This window comes from Centropristis striata, chromosome 2, assembly GCF_030273125.1.
Source record: "Centropristis striata isolate RG_2023a ecotype Rhode Island chromosome 2, C.striata_1.0, whole genome shotgun sequence".
NCBI classification, from domain to species: Eukaryota; Metazoa; Chordata; class Actinopteri; order Perciformes; family Serranidae; genus Centropristis; species Centropristis striata.
Window position 1 is genome coordinate 15,051,524 of NC_081518.1, and position 21,612 is coordinate 15,073,135.

At 37.4% G+C, this 21,612-nt stretch overlaps 1 protein-coding gene across 2 annotated transcripts; it reads left to right on the plus strand.

Moving 5' to 3' along the window:
* The first annotated feature begins 197 nt into the window (after positions 1-197).
* On the plus strand, positions 198-19,163 carry pir (pirin). 2 transcript variants are annotated; one of them, XM_059346068.1, is made up of 10 exons: positions 198-338; positions 1,944-2,062; positions 2,372-2,464; positions 6,392-6,472; positions 9,151-9,357; positions 11,544-11,628; positions 14,914-14,958; positions 17,146-17,228; positions 18,226-18,292; positions 18,416-19,163. In XM_059346068.1, exons 2-10 carry the CDS (start codon positions 1,970-1,972, stop codon positions 18,532-18,534), a joined length of 873 nt encoding a protein of 290 aa, XP_059202051.1. In that variant the 5' UTR covers positions 198-338; positions 1,944-1,969; the 3' UTR covers positions 18,535-19,163. The 2 variants fall into 2 exon arrangements, with proteins under 2 accessions (XP_059202051.1, XP_059202043.1); XM_059346060.1 differs by lacking the exon at positions 198-338 and adding an exon at positions 1,725-1,859.
* Positions 19,164-21,612: the final 2,449 nt, after the last annotated feature.

Here is a 21,612-nt window from a genome sequence, read left to right on the forward strand (position 1 = left end):
ACACAACGATAATAATGAATCATGAAAAACATTCCCACCAATTACACAATCATATTAAAATGATTAGGCATATATATAATTCAAGCATGTTTTAAGTGATGAGAAACATACTTTAAATCATTCGTAAACCAAGTAAACTAATTTATCCTTCGCTTCAGTGAGAATATATTTAGCCACGCCCCCTCCCGTGTAATTCCCTTCCGCATTGTAATCCTACCGGAGCAGGTGAAGAAGGCCAAGTGCCAACAACAAACCGGCGTTTATTCCTATGTCGGCACAAAAACAGTAAAAAACAAACAAACAACCAGAGCCGTGACGGGACTCGGCTATATTTTCAGGTAAGTAATACTGTGTTTTTATAATGTAGTTTAATGTGGACAGAAACGTTAACACACAGTGTCGTTTCTGGCAGGTGATTCGTGACAGGTAATGTATGTAACTTAATACACAATAAAAAAAATATGCAACTATGCAGCGGTGGCAGTTGTGGTTTAAAAGAAATGCTTAATTGTATATAGTGTGAATTTGGTGTCCGGGCGACAACATCATGACGTCAGAGGTCGCTTCAACAGGGTGTTTTTTAATTCGGTGCTTCTGGATAAGAAGTTAAAAGTCACACAGAGCGGGACAGACATGATGCAAGAGCATTTTTAGGAAGTGTCTCTGAAGTGAAGGTGGGGAAAGTCAGCAGCAGCAGATCTGAGATCAGCTGACGACCAGCTGACCCGCTCAGCTGACTCACTGCTGCTCAGCTGATTCAGATGCTCGCTGCTGTCTGATCGGTCTCTCTGCAGCAGCTGTTATCCAATTTGCCAGGAAGATTTTGTTTTGAAAGCGGGAAACTCCTGCGATTGCGTCAGCTTTCCGCTTATTTTGTTATCATCATCGTCACTTTGCAGTGTTTAATTTTGGGGATTTTCTTTCCCAACAGGTCATCATTTTTATTTAATTTTCCCAAGATACTTTAAAAAAAGACTATTAAAAGAAACAGTGACAAGCTAAGGAATATGAATTGCAGTTGAGATTGTACAATTTAGCTTTGAGACCACTATTTAAAGGTATAGATCTGTTTTTTGAGTTTGACTGTATGCTGTATAGTCAGTGTATCACCTACAGAAGATGGTGGTCAGTACAAAATGTATTTTAGCTGCATAAAAAAAACAATATCTTTGCAAATGTATGCTATATTTAAAATATTTTCACAGCTTTGCCATTAGACAGCCCCGTTTAAGTTTTTAAAGAGACAACTGAAGCTGTTATGCTTTTGTCAAAGCCACCAGACTCCATTGACAAAAGCAGTAATTTTACCTTGCAAAACATGGAAGTCTCTGGTCTACCGCTGCCTTGATCAGTTAGTTTGTTTTAGTTATTGTGTGACTTTGGTGACTCTGAACAAACCCTATACATCAAAATCACACAACAAAAAAAAAAACTATCGAAGCAGCAAGAGACCAGCAACTTCCATGTTCTGCAAGCTAAAATGACTTAGCTAAAATGTTTTTGTCAGTAGGCTATGATGGCAAGGAGAAGCAAAGAAAATATTAAAAATATAACTGTTTTTGATTTTTTTTTCAGGGGAGCCAGGGAAGCAAATTTTTTAGACTATAACAATGCTAAATAGCTGAATACATGTATTTAACATTTCTATTCATGACCCAAAGTGGATCACAGTAATATTAATGCATCAATTTTACTCTGTATCACTGAATCAAAGCAGCAATATCAAAATATAGAGCAAGGCATTTCCTTAATGTTTAAGATTTCTTAAAGACATGATCAAGATCAAACAAGCTTCTTTTTGAAAAATTAAAGAAGAACTTGTGCACAAGACATGGATGTCAAAACAAACCATTTATCAGGTCCATGAATCTCTTTTATTGTCATCATATCCTTCATCATGCCACCTTTATCCTTTTTATGTTATGTTTTTTTTGTTGTTGCAGTGACTAGTGAATCTTTTCTCTGCACAATGAACATAAGGAGGGTGGAAAGGACAGTTTTGAGCGTGGAGCAGTCGGAGGGACTCGGTGCTCGTGTCCGTAGAAGCATCGGTAGAAATGAGGTAATTTATTATGTTTTTTTTAATTCTGTACACACAATATCTAATACATGTCTGTCTGTTCAGGAAGAGGGGTCCCACCTCTGTTGTTCTTTATGAAGATTCTTCTCTTTTTGTCTTCCATTTACTTTTTTGGGGGAGTTTTCCTTATTCAAAGGGCAGAGGGTAGCGTATATTATATATACGCTACCCTCTGATATTAATTAAACTAACTTATCTTGATACCAGTCTCTTTAAAGCAGTCAAAAAAGCTTAAACTTTAATATAACCATCAATGTGATTCCTGCAGTACTGCACATATTTTATTTCCAGCTGAGAAACCTGGATCCTTTCCTGATGTTGGATGAGTTCAGAGTGAGCAAGCCGGCAGGTTTTCCCGACCATCCTCACAGAGGATTTGAGACGGTAAGAATAATTAATATAAGCTTTCCACACAATTTTGAGTCTGAGGCCTATTATACTTGAATAGGAGGAACACAAAACTTTTGTCCTTTCATCAAACTTCCCTCTCTCCACCAGGACACCATATCTTTATCTAATCACTTGTCATTTTAAGGTGTGTCACCATTCCTTTTTGCTGTTAAAGCATTTTTTGGGGAGTTTTTTTTTTCTTATTTGAATTGAGGCTCTAACAACAGAGAGTGTTGTGTGATTTAAAGTCCCCTTGATTAAAATAAATATACCAAACATTTCTCAACTCCAGCTTCTCTTGCTGCTATTTCCTGACTTACGTAATAATAAAGTGAATCTATTGGGCAAAAAAAGCAATTTGATGACATCCCTTCTGTCTGAAAATGATTAGTGCTGATGATCATATTTAATCATAAATTAAATATTAAATTAAACATTCTTTTGAAAATACAAGCTTTCATCTCAACTCATGAATGGGTAAAACAAAAGAATAACGTAACTTTTAAAACAAAGCAACAAAATCAGAATGTGTTAAACCTCAATTTTTTTTAACTGAGTTCAGGATATTACCTGTCATAAGTAGGAATCCAATTAAAGTATCACTTTCCTGGCCAAAAAAAGTAAATCTCCCTCCTACTTACTCAAAATAATACAATATTAACTTTAATAATAATACACATTTATTTATTTAGTACCTTCAAAAACATGACAAAAGTCATTAAGATCCAGAACTTAAGGTGTAAATGAGGTCAAATAATTTAAGTGCAACACATAATAATGTCAATTTATTATAACAGTGCTGAACTGGTGCAACTGCTTTGACTAAAACACTAAAAATGACAATAAAACCAGAAGCAGAGGACAAACATTTTCACTGAGGGGTGAAATTCCTTCTTTGCTCACAAGATGGCAGCAGCAGAACAGTGTCCAGAGCCACAACACCACTTTACCTTCCACAAATGTTGATTCAGGTTTAAAGATTTAATAAAAGAACCAGCTTATATAATAGCTCCAATATCTGCTGGTCCTCTTAGGTTTGCATGAGCCCAGAGACCTTTGGTTTGAAAATTAAATCATGACAACCCACAAAAAAAAAAAAAAAATCCCCTTGTTTTGAAAGAGAGGAATTGTCCCGTCTTCTGATGTGTTTTGTTGAACCGTCCTTGGTTTTGTGGTTGGTGTTTTTTATTCTTCTTGGCATTTGAAATGAATGTATTTTGTCTCCACCAAAGAGACTCTTCAGTGTTATTGACTTTCTGACGTGATGGCTGACCCAGTTTTCTGTAAACTGAGAGGTCAAATACACATACAGGACCACAAAATGTATAATCATATGACTGATCCAACCTCTTTTACATACTTATTAATACAGCTGAGCCCTGCATTACATATTTTAATACAGTTTTCACAGATTTTTCTTTGCACAAGCAAACAAATTCAGCAGCACTGTTTTTCTGGTTGTAACAGACGTACATGTATGTAAAAGTTCTGAACTCTATCTTTAAATTATGAGTCTTTTTAGTTTTTGCTTTTACTGGTTTCTGCTGATTGAAGTGGGAGAAAATCTGATTAAATCAGGCCTGAAATGGGTCGATACTCACCAGCACTTAAGATTTTTGTTCCCATGAGAACAGTTATACTTTATGCATACTACCACCTCCTGGTGAGTTGCACTCTAAACACCTGTGTTACTGCATTTAATGTTAGCTTAATGCTAGGAAAACAGCACTTAAAATACCATTTGTCATTATCCAATTTAATCTATAGGCCAACAGATCTCATATATTAACTTGGTATTTGATATGTAAGGTCAATGGACGATGCCACCAATGGCTGAACATTGTGATTGAGGCCCCGTTTACAAGAGGACGCTTGCGGGTAAAAACGATAAAATATTTTATCGGAAGTGCCTTTCGTTTAGATGGTGATGGCGTTTTTGGGGCTTAAAAACGCAAAAATCTGAAACCACCTTCCAAAGTGGAAAAGTTGAATCCGCTCCACCGTAGTGTGTCCGTAAGACGCAAAACTCTGCTCAGATCTGCTCACGTCACGTATGTGTTTACGTCACATACATGCTCCAGTACAGGGAAATAAACAAACGTGGGATTATTTCCATGCGTCGGACCTTCAAGCTGCTCTGGCAGCTCTAATAAACTTACAGGAGTCTTTCCACCAAATGTACAGGATATGTACAGATAGTATTAGTGAACAGAGAAGGATCTGTAATTACCTCTATCACATTTTGGATGCAGCAATTCGTCGGAGGCGAGCCAGACGGCTTTGGACGAGACCTGGGAGATCTAGTGGATGGTGGAGAACTTTGTGGAAGGAGTATTTGATGAAAATGCGTGGTGTGAAAACAACCGCATGCCCAAAGATGCTCTTACGCTTTAAGTGATGCCGCCTGGCTGCATACAATCCAATTCCACACTTTTGCGTCACCGTACCCTTTCTCTTCACTTTCTCCCAAAGATGCCTGAATATTTATTAATCAAAATCAAGTTTGAATTTAAACACATCATCACAGTCTGATCCGTTAAAATGAAAGGAATAGACCATAAGACGAGACCTCAACAACAATATCCTCGTCCATCATGATGTGTCACTATGTACATCGTCATACAGTCGTGGAAAAAATGATTAGACCACCCTTGTTTTCTTCAATGTCTTATTCATTTTAATGCCTGGTGCAACTAAGGGTACATTTGTTTGGACAAATCTAATGATAACAACAAAAATAGCTCATAAGAGTTTAATTTTAAGAGCTGATATCTAGACATTTCCCATGGTTTTCTTGATAATAATGGCTAGATATCAGCTCTTAAAATTTAACTCTAATGAGATATTTTGTCATCCAACAAAAACATATATGCATTATTATATTTGTATACAATTTGACTTGTATCAAAAGCTGCTTGTAAAGTTTTTATTAACCTACACATTCATGTTCAAACTCTGTATATGTATGTCATATGTAAGCCTGATTTATGCAATCAAATGCACCATAAAATAATATATGTGTGACATGCAATGATCAAATCATGCAAATGTTGAATTAGGCTGCTGACACTGGATTTAATTACATTTCATTTCAGACTTGAGGAATGAAATAGATAATAGATTGCTCTGATTCTGGCTCCCATTTTGTATACTCTCTGTGAGCTGGCTTCATAAATAATCACTTTTTGAGCTTAATGCTGTTTTATTGAGTTAATTACAACCCTGTCACATTTTTCATATTAAGTTTTAGCTTTGCACTCAGTATTATCAGTAATACTCCCATCACAGTGAATGAAGGTAATGTGGGAGGTTGTAAATCTTAAGTCGAACTTAAAAACCCAGATATTGTCCTTAAGTTGCCGGACATTCCTCCACGTGTATTTGAGTTGGCAGAGGCAACTTAAATCTCCCGGTGTGGGCGGACAGGACCAGGCTATACTCCCAGCATGCCTTTCAGCAGGTGTGTTTGCTCACACTCACATGACTTTTGAAATCACGCAGCTGCGGAGACAGATCACAGGCAGCTCCCTGCAGGGGCCGAGCTTTCCCCCTGCACACAGATGTTCACCTTTGAACCCGTGACCCGCCACTCAGCACTTCTCTTCCTGTCCAGTCTGACCACTGCGGCGGTGAAGTGAGCACACACATGCTTTTAGTGTCGACGCAGCGCTGGTTTATAAGCTCATGACCTGAGTTAATGAAACCTGGAACATTATATTTCACTTCATGCTAAGAACGTTTATTACTTTATGTCAAATAGGCTTCAAAAATGCACTAAAATAAGACAAAATGCATTTTATATAATGCCCAAATTCTTTACAATTGTTTTGAACTCATAATTGAGTCATCTGTATGAGGCAGTCCTGCACAATTTTGCAAAGACGGTTAATGCTACATTTGTGTATGTGTTTCCTCAAACAGGTAACTTATGTTCTAGAGGGGGTTACAGCACATGAAGACTTCTGTGGCCATTCAGGACGACTGAAAGCTGGAGATCTGCAAGTACGGCATAACATAACACTCTTATTTTTTTTAAGAAATAGTTCAACATTTTGGGAAAGGTGCTTTCTTGCCAGGAGTAGGATATAAGGATTGACCATGCTCTCATGTTTGTACAGTAAATATAAAGGTACAAATGGTTAGCTTAGCACAAAGACTGGAAACAGGGCTGCTCTGACAAAATCTGCCCAACAGCACCTCTAAAGCTTACAATTATATATCATTTGTCAAATTCGAACAATAACTGAAATACGAAAAATTTTCCATTTAACGTGGGGTTATGTCATTTTTATACAGAGCCAGGCTGGCTGATTACCCATGTTTCCAACCTTTATACTAAGCTAAGCTAAACATCTGCTGGCTGAAGATTCACAGACGTGAAATTAGGACGGTGATATGTTGCCAGATGCAAAATAATTATTGTATGATAATGATGACGATGTCAAAAGTGCCATAATGTATGATAATTTGACCAATTTGTGATGCTTACAATTAGGTTTGTAGTCTGTGCTGTCTCATTTTGTATTTATTTCCTGATATGATCAGGATCACAAAATATGGATCCTCTATTTACAGTCTGTTGTCTTCTCTCGTGACCTCATTCCAGCCAATCATGCTCGATATGATGAGGATACACTCATATTCCCTTTTGATGTATCATATCGTTGTGAGATTGGTTTAAAAGAACAACAAATTAAAAATATGATGTGGGCCGATTTATAGGTGTGTTTAAAGGTTGTTTAAATATGTTTGTTGTGAAGTTATACATTACCTTATACACACTGTGTTCGCGTGGTTATGAAATATGATCATTTTAAGTTTCTGGTACATCTCTGGCCAAGAAATAGTCCGGTCCATAAAACCAAGCAAAACCTCATCAAGGTAATTTTTACTAATGCCTTGTGTACACTGTAACAATTTAGCCCTGATTTTCCACTTGACAACACTTTTTAAAGCTCCACAACAAAAGCCCCAGATCAGAGGCTCTGCACTTGCAAACTGGTGCTCAATCACTGTGTGCGAACTGTTCAGAGACACAAGCTATGAGACTCGCCAAAGAGTTTTTTGGAGACCAGACATACTCATCATCGACTTCAATAGTCAAGATTACAAGACAGTAAATCTTGTAATGTGAATCAGGCATTAGTGAGCTGTTCCTCCCTGTTTTCAGTCTTTATGCTAAGCTGAGCTTCACGTTTACCAAACGTCTTACTGTCATCTTACTCTCAGCAAGAAAACAAATGAGTGCATTTCCCAACTTATCCTTATATAAAACAGTATGTATGTGTATATGTATATATATATATATATATATATATATATATAAAATCAATAATCACTCTGTAAGATACCGTGCATCTAATATCTGAAAAAACAGAAAATCCTAATCTTACAGAGTGATTATTGTTATCTATCAGTCTAATCCTCTGATGATAAATATTGTTGAAGCCAGTCAGAAGCCATGTTTAAGCCAGTCATCAACTTAAAGCAGAATCATTCAGTCCACTTGTTATTAACGTGAATGAAACTACAAGAGCAGAACAAGTCTTAAGCCCATTGGCATACAAATCCCCACAAACTCATTACATATGCATTATAATGTTTTGCACTCACACTAATTGGATATCATGCCCTGTGGCTTGTTTCCTGTGTTTTTGAAGTAGTAAAGTTACACACACACACACACGCGCGCGCACACGCACATACGCACATGCAGGCTGCTGACTCAGCTTCGAGAGGTTCAGTAGGTTCAGCTGAATTCGCTGTAACCCACCATGTGCACCCTCTGTAGGTTTCGGACGTCAAGTTGGAGCCGCAGATGCTCAGACACTCAGATTAAAGCATTAAAGGACGCGGTGACGACGGCCCGCGTAAAAAGCTCAATAATTTTAACAGTAAATCTTTGAATTAATTCCACATTTAAATAGTAAGCCCCAATGGACCTGCTAAAAGCATAATTATATAAAAGTTTCTTCATACACAATCTCCTTCTCTATCTGAATTTTATGTAGCCCCACTTCCAAGTTTCACTGCTTATTCATTATATCATACAAGATGTTTTGGAATAAATTTAAACCACTGCGGACAGATCTGCGCTGCGTCTGTTCTCTCATGCCCTCTGCGTGTTTTATTATCCAAGAGATCCCCGACAGTAAGTGCTCAGCACAGAGCAATAAAAGAAACCAAACAGCATGATGAACAGTCACAGATGAATAATCAGCGGCCAGCTGCTTTAAAACTTGAGTGGAAATTTCCAGCTGGACTAAAGGAGAATCAGAAGCTGTAAAACTACACTTCGTTTCATGCAGTTTGTATGAATCACTACCTGAAATGTTTTATAATGTATTTATTATAATTAGAAACCAATCAGAAGAGCGCAGCTTTGTTTATCTGAAAATCTTTTGTTCGCTTTTCTTTGGAGTCCAAAGTGGCGTTTTTGCATAATAGCAGGCCGACAAAATGTATATTCTTTATACTACTGCTGGACATTTATTAAAGGAAAATATGTGATTAAGTGGTTTCCATTTATTTCAGTAATTTATGAATACTGACATACATTTCTTCAACTATATATTCCTTTAAGGTGAATATATATTTACAGTATGTTTCAACTGTTCTGCTGACTCTGCATTTGTAATTGTGTCTTTGCTGTATTTAAAATATGTCTCTTTGTCCACCAGTGGATGACTGCAGGACAGGGGGTGGTCCACGCTGAGATGCCTTTGTCAGAGGAGCCGGTGGTGGGCTTACAGCTGTGGGTGAACCTGTCAAGACGAGACAAGATGGTGGAACCGGCGTACCAGGAGCTTAAAGGCTCCGAGATCCCCAAGCCGAGCCAGGGAGGAGTTACAGTTGCTGTGATATCTGGAGAAGCTTTAGGAGCAAGGGTGCGTGTCTCTTTGTGTGTGTTTGTGTTCATAATTCACCCACAGGGCTGTGATGTCACTACTACATCATTAAATCAAGCCACAGACAGAAGAGAGCTTTGAACGTGATGTTTACTTTCCTGCTGGTTGTTGATCTCATGGTGATTGCACATTTGCTGGCTGCTCGAGGCGAATAGGAAAAAACAGACAAACAATGACATAAACATGCATGCATTTGTGTGTGTGTGTGTGTGTGTGTTTGCATGGGTGTGTGAAAGGGAATGCCTGTTAACACACAGTTTGACCAGTGTGAGAGTATGGAGTGTCTGGTTGAAAAGAGGAAACTGCAAATGAGGAGCAGATTGTTCTGGCCTGCGAGGGATGACTCTGTTGACTTTGTAATGCTGCGGTGTTTGTGTTTGTGTGTGCTTGTTTTATTACACTTGTGAACGTTAGTAGAAGATAATGTAGAGATTGAAGTAAGGGCTGGTGATGAACTAACGGGAAGCCAAGAGTGACGATAATCGTGCAATTATGGTTTGAATTTTGTGTAGTAAATGTTTACGTGCAGGGCGAAACTGCAAGATGTGGTCCAGCATTAAAACCTCTGGGTTTAACACAAGGCATTGAACTCGAGTAGCCTTCTCCTTCTCCAAAGGTAAAAAAAAAAAAACATGTTAGCACTCCGCCAGAAGAGGTTCTGTTTTTGGTTTGTCTGTTTGATTGTCAGCAGGATTATGGAAAAATGACTAATGCCTAATTTTAAGGTGATAATTCTGTTGGTTGCTTTCACATTGTAACATTGCCATTTGACCCACTGTATTATACATAAATATATATTATAGTGTCAAAATTATGCCAAAATTTGATCACGAGTAATAAGTTGTGCAAGGGATTACCACAATGCCTTACATTCTATGAAGCTTTGAAGTCATGTAGAGTGACCTGTAGCAGAGCAGAGTTACATTTCAAGTAGCTTACCTGACACTGCACTTTGTACAGAGAAGTAAAAATAATGCCCTATATTTATTGCATTTTAACAGATGACAATGATAATTCTGCACAGAATAGGAACTGAAAAATCTAAGAAAATGCAGATGCTTTCATTTCCTTAACTTTGTTCACTTTCTCATGTTTCCTCTTTGAAAAAGCCTCAATGCTGAGAGGTCTTTAAGGTCATCTGTGTCAATCGTAATAAAAAATAAAATCTAAATAAAAATAAAAATAAATCTCACAGACAGTGATGCACAATGCTGTTGGTGGTGCAAGTCTAAACCATGCCGGTGCATTTATTCTATTTTTTTATATGCTTCAGGTTTTACAATAAAAACAAAATCAAGTAAGGTACACATAGAGCATTCACAGAAAGACATCATCCTAATATTCATTTCAAAAACAGGATTATACATGGAGTACTTTTAAAAGGCCAAAAATAATCAGAAAATGCAACCCATATAAGTATGAACAGGCCAAAAGAAAGATGGCAAATGAAAATGCACTAACTTATGTCCAGAAATTAAGCCAAACTGAAGCCTTCACCCCCTATAGAAATGTCATAAAACATCCACACATTTAATCACTGATGGAATGTTTGCCCTTGATCATAAATATACATACATTTCTTAGAGGGTGTGACACTTAAAATAGATTTTAATTTTGTTATTTAGGTTAGATTGTAACGAGGTTATCAAACCAGATGACAAGATTATGTGGATAGATGAAATAGTTTGGGATAAACAGGGACATAATGGCAGTTATTGCGCATTAAATAAATATATTGCACTGTTTGGTCTACAGTATTGAGATGTTTTTGTTGTTGTTGTTTTTTAGAACAGTAGCCCACTACAGCTCCCCATCAGGTCTGGGAAAATTGCATCCCTGGTATCTGTGGTTCTGTAGAAAAATTAGCACCATCGCAATTGTTGCATCGATTTGGTACCGAAGCATTGACTCTCGTGACATTCTTCGTGGGTAGCAACAAAACAAGGCAGCTCTAACTTTTTGTTCACAGCCCATTTACAGGGAACAGCAGTGCAAATGGTTCTGAAGTTGAAAACAAATGGCCATGACAGTCACTGGCGCCACTATTTATGAGTGTGCATGAATGTGTCATCTGTTTAATACATAATATTTAAATCTTGTGGCAGTGTGCATGCATTAGAGAAGATATGTATATTTTCTTACTGTCCCCTCTTTTCCTCATATAGTCTAAAGTCTACACAAGAACACCAACCATGTACCTGGACTTCAGACTGCAGACAGGCGCCCTGCATGTGCAGCCGGTCCCCTCAGGTAGGAGGACAACATTTCTAAATACACCACAGTGTATCTGTAAATGGTTTGTTAGTAACAAAAGTGGTCTGTGCGGACGCTCCCACAAAAGTATCTCATTGTTTCTTTGCTCTCTGACTGATCTTGAGCCATCCCTTCTCGTTTTTCTCCTGTTGCTCGGAAGTGTGTTCACCATGAGATGAGCCTATTTACCGCAAGCCTTATTGTTCTGTTTCCTGCCACAAGAGGACAATATTCAATGAGTGTCACTTGTAAATATAACATGGAACTGAAAAATTATTCTCCTTATAAAATGTTTTTTTTTTGGTTAAAAGTGGCTTTTAAAGAGACTGTCCTCCCCTCAAAATCACCCAATCATATGTCGTCTGTGAAAGCACCTTATTACGACCATTATTTTCAGTCGTTAGCTGTGTTTCTATTAAAGTCGATTTCGAATTTTCAAATGTCACAATAGAGAAAATGCGAATGAGGGATGCTTTCATCAACTGGTTTAGAGCGAATAAACGATTGCAGTGTAATGTGTTGCTGTAGGCTAATCCATCAGTAAACAGTACAAGAAGAAGAAGAAGAGATTGCGAGAAAATGGAGAGAAGTCTTCAGGAATTAGGTTAAATTGGGAAACGTATAATTGTTCTTTCATGTCAGTTCGTCTTAACCGACAAAGCATAAAAAAAGCTGATCAGTCACATGGGTTGAAAGGCGCTTTCATTGCCCGTTTAGCGCATTAACTATTTTTCGAAAAAGACAAAAATCACCCTTAAGTGAGCATGAAAACCTTTATGCGCATTTTGGTGTTCCCATCAAGCATTTCTCATGCAAATCTTCAAAATTTGCATCGAAATTAGTTGATGGAAACACGACTGTTGTGGCAGCAACCTCTATTGGCGGTATTGATTTTGACAAGAACAAAAGAGGAAGGTGCTCAGCTTAAAGAGTAACATCTGTGAAGTCTGCGTAGGCAGAAGGTGGATTGGTGGTTTAAACAAACATAAGACATTAACTCCTGAGAACTCCGTTCTTGTCTCACCTGAAACCAAAAGTCAATATTTACTTATTTCAACTCGCCACAGGTTAACTTCTGTGCATACAGTAACTTAAATTAAGTAACAAACATACCTATTTTAACATAAACCATGCCATTTTCCTGAACATAACGAAGTACCTTAATTGCATAACCAAACTGCCACAGTTTCACAACGTTACTCCCGTATTTAAAACTGCAAACGTTATGTTTGGATATGAGGATGTGTTGATCTCCTGCCCACTAGTAGTGGTGCTAATTTAGGAAACTTCTGTGTGAGTTGTATTATAGGGCCGGAACAATGAAAGATCTATATAGTCGTGTGGGTTGGAGGACTTGTGCACTCTCCTCAGTTTGCAAATTAAAAGTTGAATTCATAACAAATAAGACCCAAGCTTGCCCAATTCAAAACACTTTTGCTGCTACAGCCTTACTTCGTCTCTAAGACCAGAAGCTTGATAAAGTCAGCTAAGGTGAGTGAAGTTGAAGGTGCACTTTTTTTTCTTGTAAAAAGGTTTAAATTATAGTCAGTGTTACTTATTAAAAACTCCACAGGGTAGGCCATATTTCTACCTACATATGCTAACATGTGCTTACGTTTAAGTATTTATCATTATGCTGTAATTTTCACAATCACAGGGCTGTTTATAAGATTTAGATCTTCTCGGGCACCATTTACACCAGTTACCATCCACAGTAATTATGAAACAATGCCTTCTCATTTCACTGCACTATTAATAGTAATAGTAAGAGTTTTAGGTTCCATTCTGAAGGATCTAGGTCACTATATATATATATACAAGATTCACACTAGCTTTACACTTTGCCTGTGAAGGAGTAAGAGAAATGTGTATAAAACTGTATACAGTACTAACACAAAACACCTCCAGGCTTGTAAAGCTTGTAAAGCTGTTGGGGGAAACGACAGCTCAGCATATTACTTAAATAGTGAGCGAGAGAGAGAGAGAGAGACGTGGAGGGGAAGAGATTCTTTACAACACAATGAAAAAGGGGAAATAAGTCACATTTAAATTCACTGTTACTTCTATATCCAGCTGCTCTCAACCTCATAACTGTATATATTTCTGTCACTTCCCTGTGCACTAACTGCAAAGTTTGTGGTGAAAAGGTTATGAATAATCACCTCACACCCATATTCTGTTTACACTACATTGGGTCATCATGGGTTTTTTGTGGTGGACAATCTGTGAAAACACATTTTCATGCAGTCTCTTGTGGCCGTGCAGATACAGAAAGTATAAGTTAGGCTAAATATTGTCTTCTCTCTTCTGATGTTGAAGTGTAATTTCCGATTTCACCACCTCTCTAAAGCATTGACATGGGGGAAAATGACATTGGGGAAATATGCTTATTTCATTTACTTCTGAGAGTTAGATGAGAAGATTGATACTTGTTTCATGTCTTCACATTAAATACGATGCTACCACAGGCAACCAGTCAGCTTTGCTTAGCACAAAGTCTGAATGCAGGGGGGAATGTAGTCTGGCTCAAACCAAAAGAAACAAAATCTTCCCGCCAGCACTTCTAAAGGTTACTGAAAAGGTCATACAGTATTGCTGCTTGCAGCTCTCTCAAAAAAACCCTCATTCAAACATGAATGCATGTCCTAAGCACCAAGTGTGAAGTAAATCGGATGAAGAGTTGTTAAGAAAAAGTCTGTCCTTCAAAGTGTAAAAATGCCACTTTACATTTTTAGAAGTTATGTTCAGGACTATATCTTGGCTGAGAACATTATCCAGACATTCAGCGCAGACTAACAGGACTAACTGGAGTATTATCACCAGGTGTCTGCAGCTCCCTTCAGTTTTACAGAGCTTTAAGTGAGTTTCAGCTTAATGTTTAGCTGTCCACCTGCAATTTTACTGTTATGATTCACTCTCACCGCTCTCATAACGTAGTTTTGGTCATCAGCAGCAAACACACACACATTTTATGCTACCTGTTTAGTGCAAAACCACAGAGAGAGACATGGTTAGATACAAGCTGGTGAAAACAGTGTAACATTTAGCCTCTAAAGAGCCTGATATCTACTTCAGGGGATTGTTCGAGACCAAAAACAGAGCTGTGGTAATCTTTCTCCATAACTGCTGGGTCTGTAAAAGAAAAGTTTGCTACTCAAAAGGTGATGATAAATCAATGTTGTGTTCTCAACTGCTGCCTGCAAGTGGCCAACTTTTGTATTGCAAAGCAGAGGACCTCCTTAATACACAAATACTTATCAATAATATTTCTGTGTTTGACAGGATGGACGACGTTCATCTACACGCTCTCAGGATCCATTCATGTTGGTGAGTTTTGTCTGTTTAATGAAAACATCAGTTACTCAACCTGTATTAACTTGAATTCTTGAGGAAAACTTTCTCACACCTGCCTCCTCTGTGAACAGAGAGTACAAAAACGATATGATACCGGTCCAACATTAATAAAATTATTCTTCAATAAATGGGTAACATTAACATTATTCTACTAGTTGGACCAAGCCCTCTCTTCAGTGTGTTTGATCGCTCCTTCACCTCCCTCTCTGCTCTTCTCGATCACTACAAATATGTGTGTGATCTCCGTCCAGACGCAACTTCCCTTCTGCGTTCAGCCAAAAGAACCATGTGTTCCACTTTAAAGCTGGATGCACTCATAGACACTCTGGTTCGGTCTGAAGTTTACCCAGCATCACTGGAAAAAATGATAGTGCTACTGTGTATAAAATATGAACATCTTAGAGTCTGGCTTCATATCAGTCACTTTACCCACATGTCATAAATGACCCTGTTATATCTGTGTTGCTCTTTGACATTAAACTGTGAAATACTGTATTTCCTGGACGATGCTGTGTGATCAGGGAATTCCCCTCGCATGTGAACAAACACTTTCAGACAGTGAACTCTTTTTCAGAGACTGTCTTGGTCCATTTTCAGTCAGAATTCCCCTTTTTAATATTCCTTCATAAAATTTCATTATGATTTGATTATTCCCCATCATTACGCTGCAGGATCTCTCAGACTGGTTGTAATTGCTGGCAGATGTTTTGATGACACGAGAGGATGAAACTGGCTGCAAAGATTAAAGAAGTTATTTGAATCTTAAGTCTCCAACTCTACATGTAGTCTGGCCAAATCAGGACCAGCTGGATGTGATGAATGCGTCGACCGCAAGTGGAAGTGTCTGGCTTTCTCAGCGTTTACTGTCAGTGCTTTGTGTGTCGCAGCGTGCAAACAAAGTGCAGAAAGCAGGTCAAAATGTCTGAAACGTGCAGGTGCCTTTATTTCTATTAAACTCACAGTAGTTTTGTTATGTTTCATAGACAAACCTGTGCTATGCTGTAATCATTTGTCAAACAAATGCTAATGACGCACATGATGGCTGAAAGTCAGCAAGTAAGCTAGTTCAGGTTAAAAATGAAATACAAAGTCTGAACAGGTGTCATCTAATTTTCATCCTAAGTGACCATCAATATTTTTGTCCTACTTCACCAATTTGTTTTTTGCTTTCCTCAGTGAGGCACTCTGACTATCAAGGCCCTTACACACTGGGGGCGTGGCCAATAATCATCACAAAATTGCGAAATACTTGCTAGGGAATATTTAGCATTACAAAAATATTCATACTGGCAGCAATTTGAATTTGTGGCATTTTCAACGTTGAATTCAATAACAATGAAGATAAAATACGATTTCCGCAGTGGGGAAATTATTTGTCACAGCAGCTCAAGATACAGACATATCGACATATAGATGAAAAAATAGAATAAAGAACATGTGAATATATTGGCGCAGGCACAGGCAAAACTAATTACCAGCATCCTGTTGAGCCAGAGCAGCGTCGGACAGAAGTTTACTCTCTTGGTTCAGATTACGGATCCTCTGTGTTGTTGTTTTATATTCCTTATAAGTAAACAACACAACCTGATTGGTTGTTGCATTTGCGAAAAGCTCAAAAAATCGATTGAAAAGAAATTACTTTCCTTTTTTCGCCACATAATATTAGCATGCCGTGTGAAAGTACTCATGACAAAAACAACTGTTTAATAATTACACCTGTGTGTTTCCCAATTCCCAATTGCTATAAGTCTGGGTTGAGACGTTTAGTGATGTCAAAATGAAGCTTCATGAACCTACAGTTGTATTTGTTGACAACACTAGATGGCTTTCTTGTTTTGCAGAAAGTCTCAAAGAATAGCAATTCAGTTTGCTTTCAACCCTCTGTTGAACAGAGAGCGCCATCTAGTGGACTCAGAAAACACTTTCTTAATGAATGACACTATAATGAAAAGATAAAAGAAGTCAAAAAATCAGTCAGTTTGAACAGAATTGCTGCCCTGACAAAATAGAACTCGTACTGCTCAAGTCAATAGAAATCTTAATGAATTAGGTTCTGATTTCAGCTGAATCTGAATAAAATCCTGCAGCCTGCTCACTCACAGCCAGAACATGTTTAAAATGAAGAATAAGGGCAAAACTGTGAACTTTCTTGTTTTCCAGGTCCAGATGAGGAGCAGCAGCAGGTGGAGCCTCATCACACTGTGGTGTTCGGAGATGGAGACTGCGTCAAAGTTGAAAACAAGGTGAGAACCTTCAAGGTGCAGTATGCGATTATGGAGAAAGAAAGCTTATTCTTGAGTCTTATTCCAGTTGACAACCAACCCAAAGCATCATGAGAATCAAGAATAAACTATCCGACCATAATGCCCTTTTAATGCATCAATAAGTATTATTCAATAAAAATAATGTACATTATTCTGAAGTAAGCCATTCTGCATAATGATTATTTGAATTATATTCTGATGCTAATAATCTTGTACATTACTTGATTGTGCAAGACATAATCTTCAGCTGCTATGTCTTTCTTAATTTGAAATAAACTAACTAACTGGAGCAATAGCGTCATTGTAGTCAGTTTCACTGACTTTTAAAGTTTAATTTTAAAAGTCAGTGTGGTGTTGTTAATGTTTGCTTAGCTTGTTCCTCTGATATCTTAAGATCATTTATCTGGTTAAAATACATGGTTAAAAAAGACCAAGATCTAAAAATTGTATTATAAAAAAATGGATAAAAATTCAATTTCATCAGGGGATAACATGCCATAGACAGGCGACAGACACACAGCATGTTCTTGATTAAAGTGACATTGTTTGAAAATTGTTGGAAACATTTGTGATAATGTAAGTAAACTAAATATATTACACAGGACATTTTAAGTCAGGAATATTGCATATGCATATATTTTCAGTTCTGTTTGATATTGCAGGATGTTTGCTTGTCATTGAATAATAAGTAAACGTTTTACAGTAAAAACCTTTTCCATGTGTCAAAAAGTGATTTTTCTTCCTCAGATTGTTAATATGAAATGTTTTTTAGAGGCCCCATGGGGGAAAAATACACAGTGTAACTGTTGTGCGAAAGAAATATGCAATTTTCTTTCTGTAATCATCTTGTGACCCTGCCAATTTCTAGATAGATAAATCCCTATTTTAGGAAACTCTGATTTTGTAGTTACAAATGAAAGTCAGTCCACTTCACACACAGACAAAGATGACAGTACTGCTCCTTTTTCTTTCTCAGGGCTCTGATGTTTCACATTTTGTGCTGATCGCTGGAGAACCAATCAAAGAGCCGGTTGTACAACACGGTACGTCTTTTCTGTTTTTCCCTCGCTGCACAAAAGGAAAACTTGATGTTTTTAAGAAGTCACAAACAGAACTTAATCAATTCCTGTAACGTAACATTTTCCTCTGTTGTGTGTGCCCTCTAGGGCCGTTTGTAATGACCACAGAAGAAGAGATCACACAGGCTATCAGGGACTACCAGACCGGCAGAAATGGGTTTGAAAGAGCCGCAAACTGGAGGTCCAAGATCAGAGACGCTTTCTGAACTGAGAGATTCCTTTTTATGTGTGAAAACACAAGTATATGTATTTCTTTCAGGATACGTTCTGTACATATTAACAGCACATTTAGTACTTTCCAGCATCTCCTTTAACTCGTTACATGTCCAGATGCTTCATGCCCGTTTGTTTGCGCAGCAGTAATCCCTTGTAAAATATATATTTTACGGAAAATAAGCTTCCAACCGCTCTCCACTCCCCTTGTTAAAGTCAAGCTTTATTACATTTTCCTTCTGCTGTTTGAAATAACACAGAAGCAGAGCTGTCATGACATTTACATTGTTGTTATGTAGATAATTTAGAATACACTCCCCCAACTAATGTACTTTTTTTTTACATACTTGACATACTTCTTGACATACTTTACTTAAATATTTCCATTTTCAGCTTGTCAGAGGGAAATATTGTACAACTTAATCCCTCACATGTATTTGCACTAATAGTTGTTTAATAGTTTTAAGAAATGCCTAAAAACTTTTCTCTTTCAAAAAGCCTTTTCTTAAAGGTATCGTTGTGCTCTTGCTTATAAACCTGTTTTTTTTATCTTGCTGTACTCTGTAGCACCTTTTAACAATGAAAAGTGCTTTACAAATAAAATGTATTATGATTATTATTATTTTATTTTTTTTACTAATTAGTTTTTATATTCAAACAAAGACAGATGGTATGCTTACATATGATGCAGTACGATACAGTAGTGTACAAAGTATCTAAAATTTGTTCCAAAATGATGAACTACAACATTAAAATGCTCTTAAATATATGTATATATGTATGTTAATGATAAATACTGAATAATATAATGTTATATAATAGTATCACACTATGAATGTAGGATAATAGGTTCTGCATAATAGGTAGTGTTGTGTGGTTCGTGAGCGTTTCATTCACTTTCAACTAATCTTTCATATGGCTGGGGATGAGTAGTCTCAAAGAGTCATTCGTTCATTTTCGTTTGTAGGTTCCCTCGTTACGTGACAGCTGCATAAGCTCAGTCAGGACAGGAAACAGAAATGATTAGTTTGTGATTCAAGTTTGAGTCTCTCGTTCATTTATCACTTGACAGGCAGCTCAGCCACAGGGCTGTGGGCGCCGCACTAGTTGAAATGAACGAAATTACTTCAACATGAAAGATTTGTTCAATTTACCGTCCGAGGTGAGTGACCCGACTCAGTAAAAAGACTCCCAACACTAAAAATAATTACTTTTACTTTGATACTTTAAAGGAATACTTCACTCTTAAAAGGACTGTGTAGCAGTTACTCATCTCGTGTGACTTTAAATTAATGATTTTTTTTTGTGTGTGAATGGAGAATCCGAAAAATGGCTGAAAATGCAGTAAGTCCTTAATGAATTGAAGTTTATGGGTGCCACATTTAACAACAGCAAAACATCTTCGAAAACAACCGTTAACAAACTCTCACACAAGTCAGGTCAAGTAGAACTTTATTTGTTGTTTATTTCATTTGGTGGTTTTGCAGCAGTAGAAAAACAGTAACACAGGATAAAACAAAGCAAACGGCAAATAAATACATAAGAATGTAAAATATAGAGTGCATAAAAATAAAAAATGATTTAAAGCAACCTAAAAAGTCATGTTTACCAAGCATGGCCAGGTGGGCAAACTAATATTACCCTTTTCTATTGGAGTTTAATGGTGAAATAGCTGAAAGTTTGTGGTAAGTGTTTGTATCTGTTGGTTTTGTCTGACTGTATGACTGGAATAAGAAGTTCTGAGACTCTTGTGCACACACACAATAGAAGTGTTTTTAAATTGTAGATTTTGGCACACAAAAATCATGTGTTCGAGATGTAATAACTGTGAGACTTTCATGAAGGATTGAAGATGTTTTGGGCCATTTTCAGATTCTTTGTTCACAGTAGAGGCATGCCAGAAGTTTTCTTCATCAATATGAGGTGTGTAATCGATATAGAAATGGTAATTTTAATGGTGAAGTAACAACCCTGATTCAAAAAAAGTTGGGATGTTGTCCAAAACATAAATAAAACAGAATGTCAGAATTTGCACATCCTATGTGACATATATTCAATTGAAAACTGTACAAAGACAATACATATGTTGTTCAAACTGATAAACTTGTTTTGTAAATGTTCCCTCTGAATTCTGAATTTCAAGGACCTAATGTACCTTTATTGAAGTAACATTTTGAATGCAGATTTTTAGACCATGGTATGTATCGGAATACTTCCTTGAAAAACGATTACAGTTTTATAAATGTTTAACCTTGACCTTAGTGCTGCAAAATAGTTCTGTTTTCCTCACTAACCAAAAGCTTAGATAAACCACATAAGAATACTGTAAAAGAAAAACAATGTTTTTATTATGTCTATTAAGTGTTTTGCAACAAACGGAAAAGACGCCCAAGCCGCTGTTTTTCGTTTGCATATGAATTATGATTATTGTTCTCATATCCCCTCCATTATTTATGCTCCTAGCAGATTGCATCCTGAGTCCAGTGAGCCTGGACGGGCGAGAGGGTGGGTGTGGTGTCGGTGGGACAGGGGTGGTGCTGGCATCTGATTTCCCTTCACACGTTACGGAAGTCTGGATCACATTTAAAACATATGTTAGTGCTCTTTCGGCTGTGTGCGGTTTGGCAGCTCTGAAGGAAAGGACACTGATAGGGGATTTAATGGACAGGGGACTTGATCACTTGACAAACAGGCATTAAAAAGAAAGACGGGACCACAAAAGCAAATAAAAAGGCGTGCTCTAAGGCAGCAGGAGCAGCAGCAGTGGAAGAGACATAAGAGCAGACACCAAGACAGACTTCTTCAGAATTAGCCCACATCTTAGAGGAAGGAATTGTGTGGCTGCTTTTGCACCTCAGGGCCTTTTTTTGCAGCCCACACTGTAGGATCTGGAGAACTGACAGAAAGGAAGTTTAACATACAGATACTGTAACCACTGAAATTAAGGGAAGCCAGAAGTCAGCAGCCTTTTTTTTTTCAGGAGGTGGAAATATAAAGACCAAACACAGAGGAATTTGTTCAGACCATCTATCTTAGAGGCCCTGAAATATCTCACAGGCCTTTAATCCATT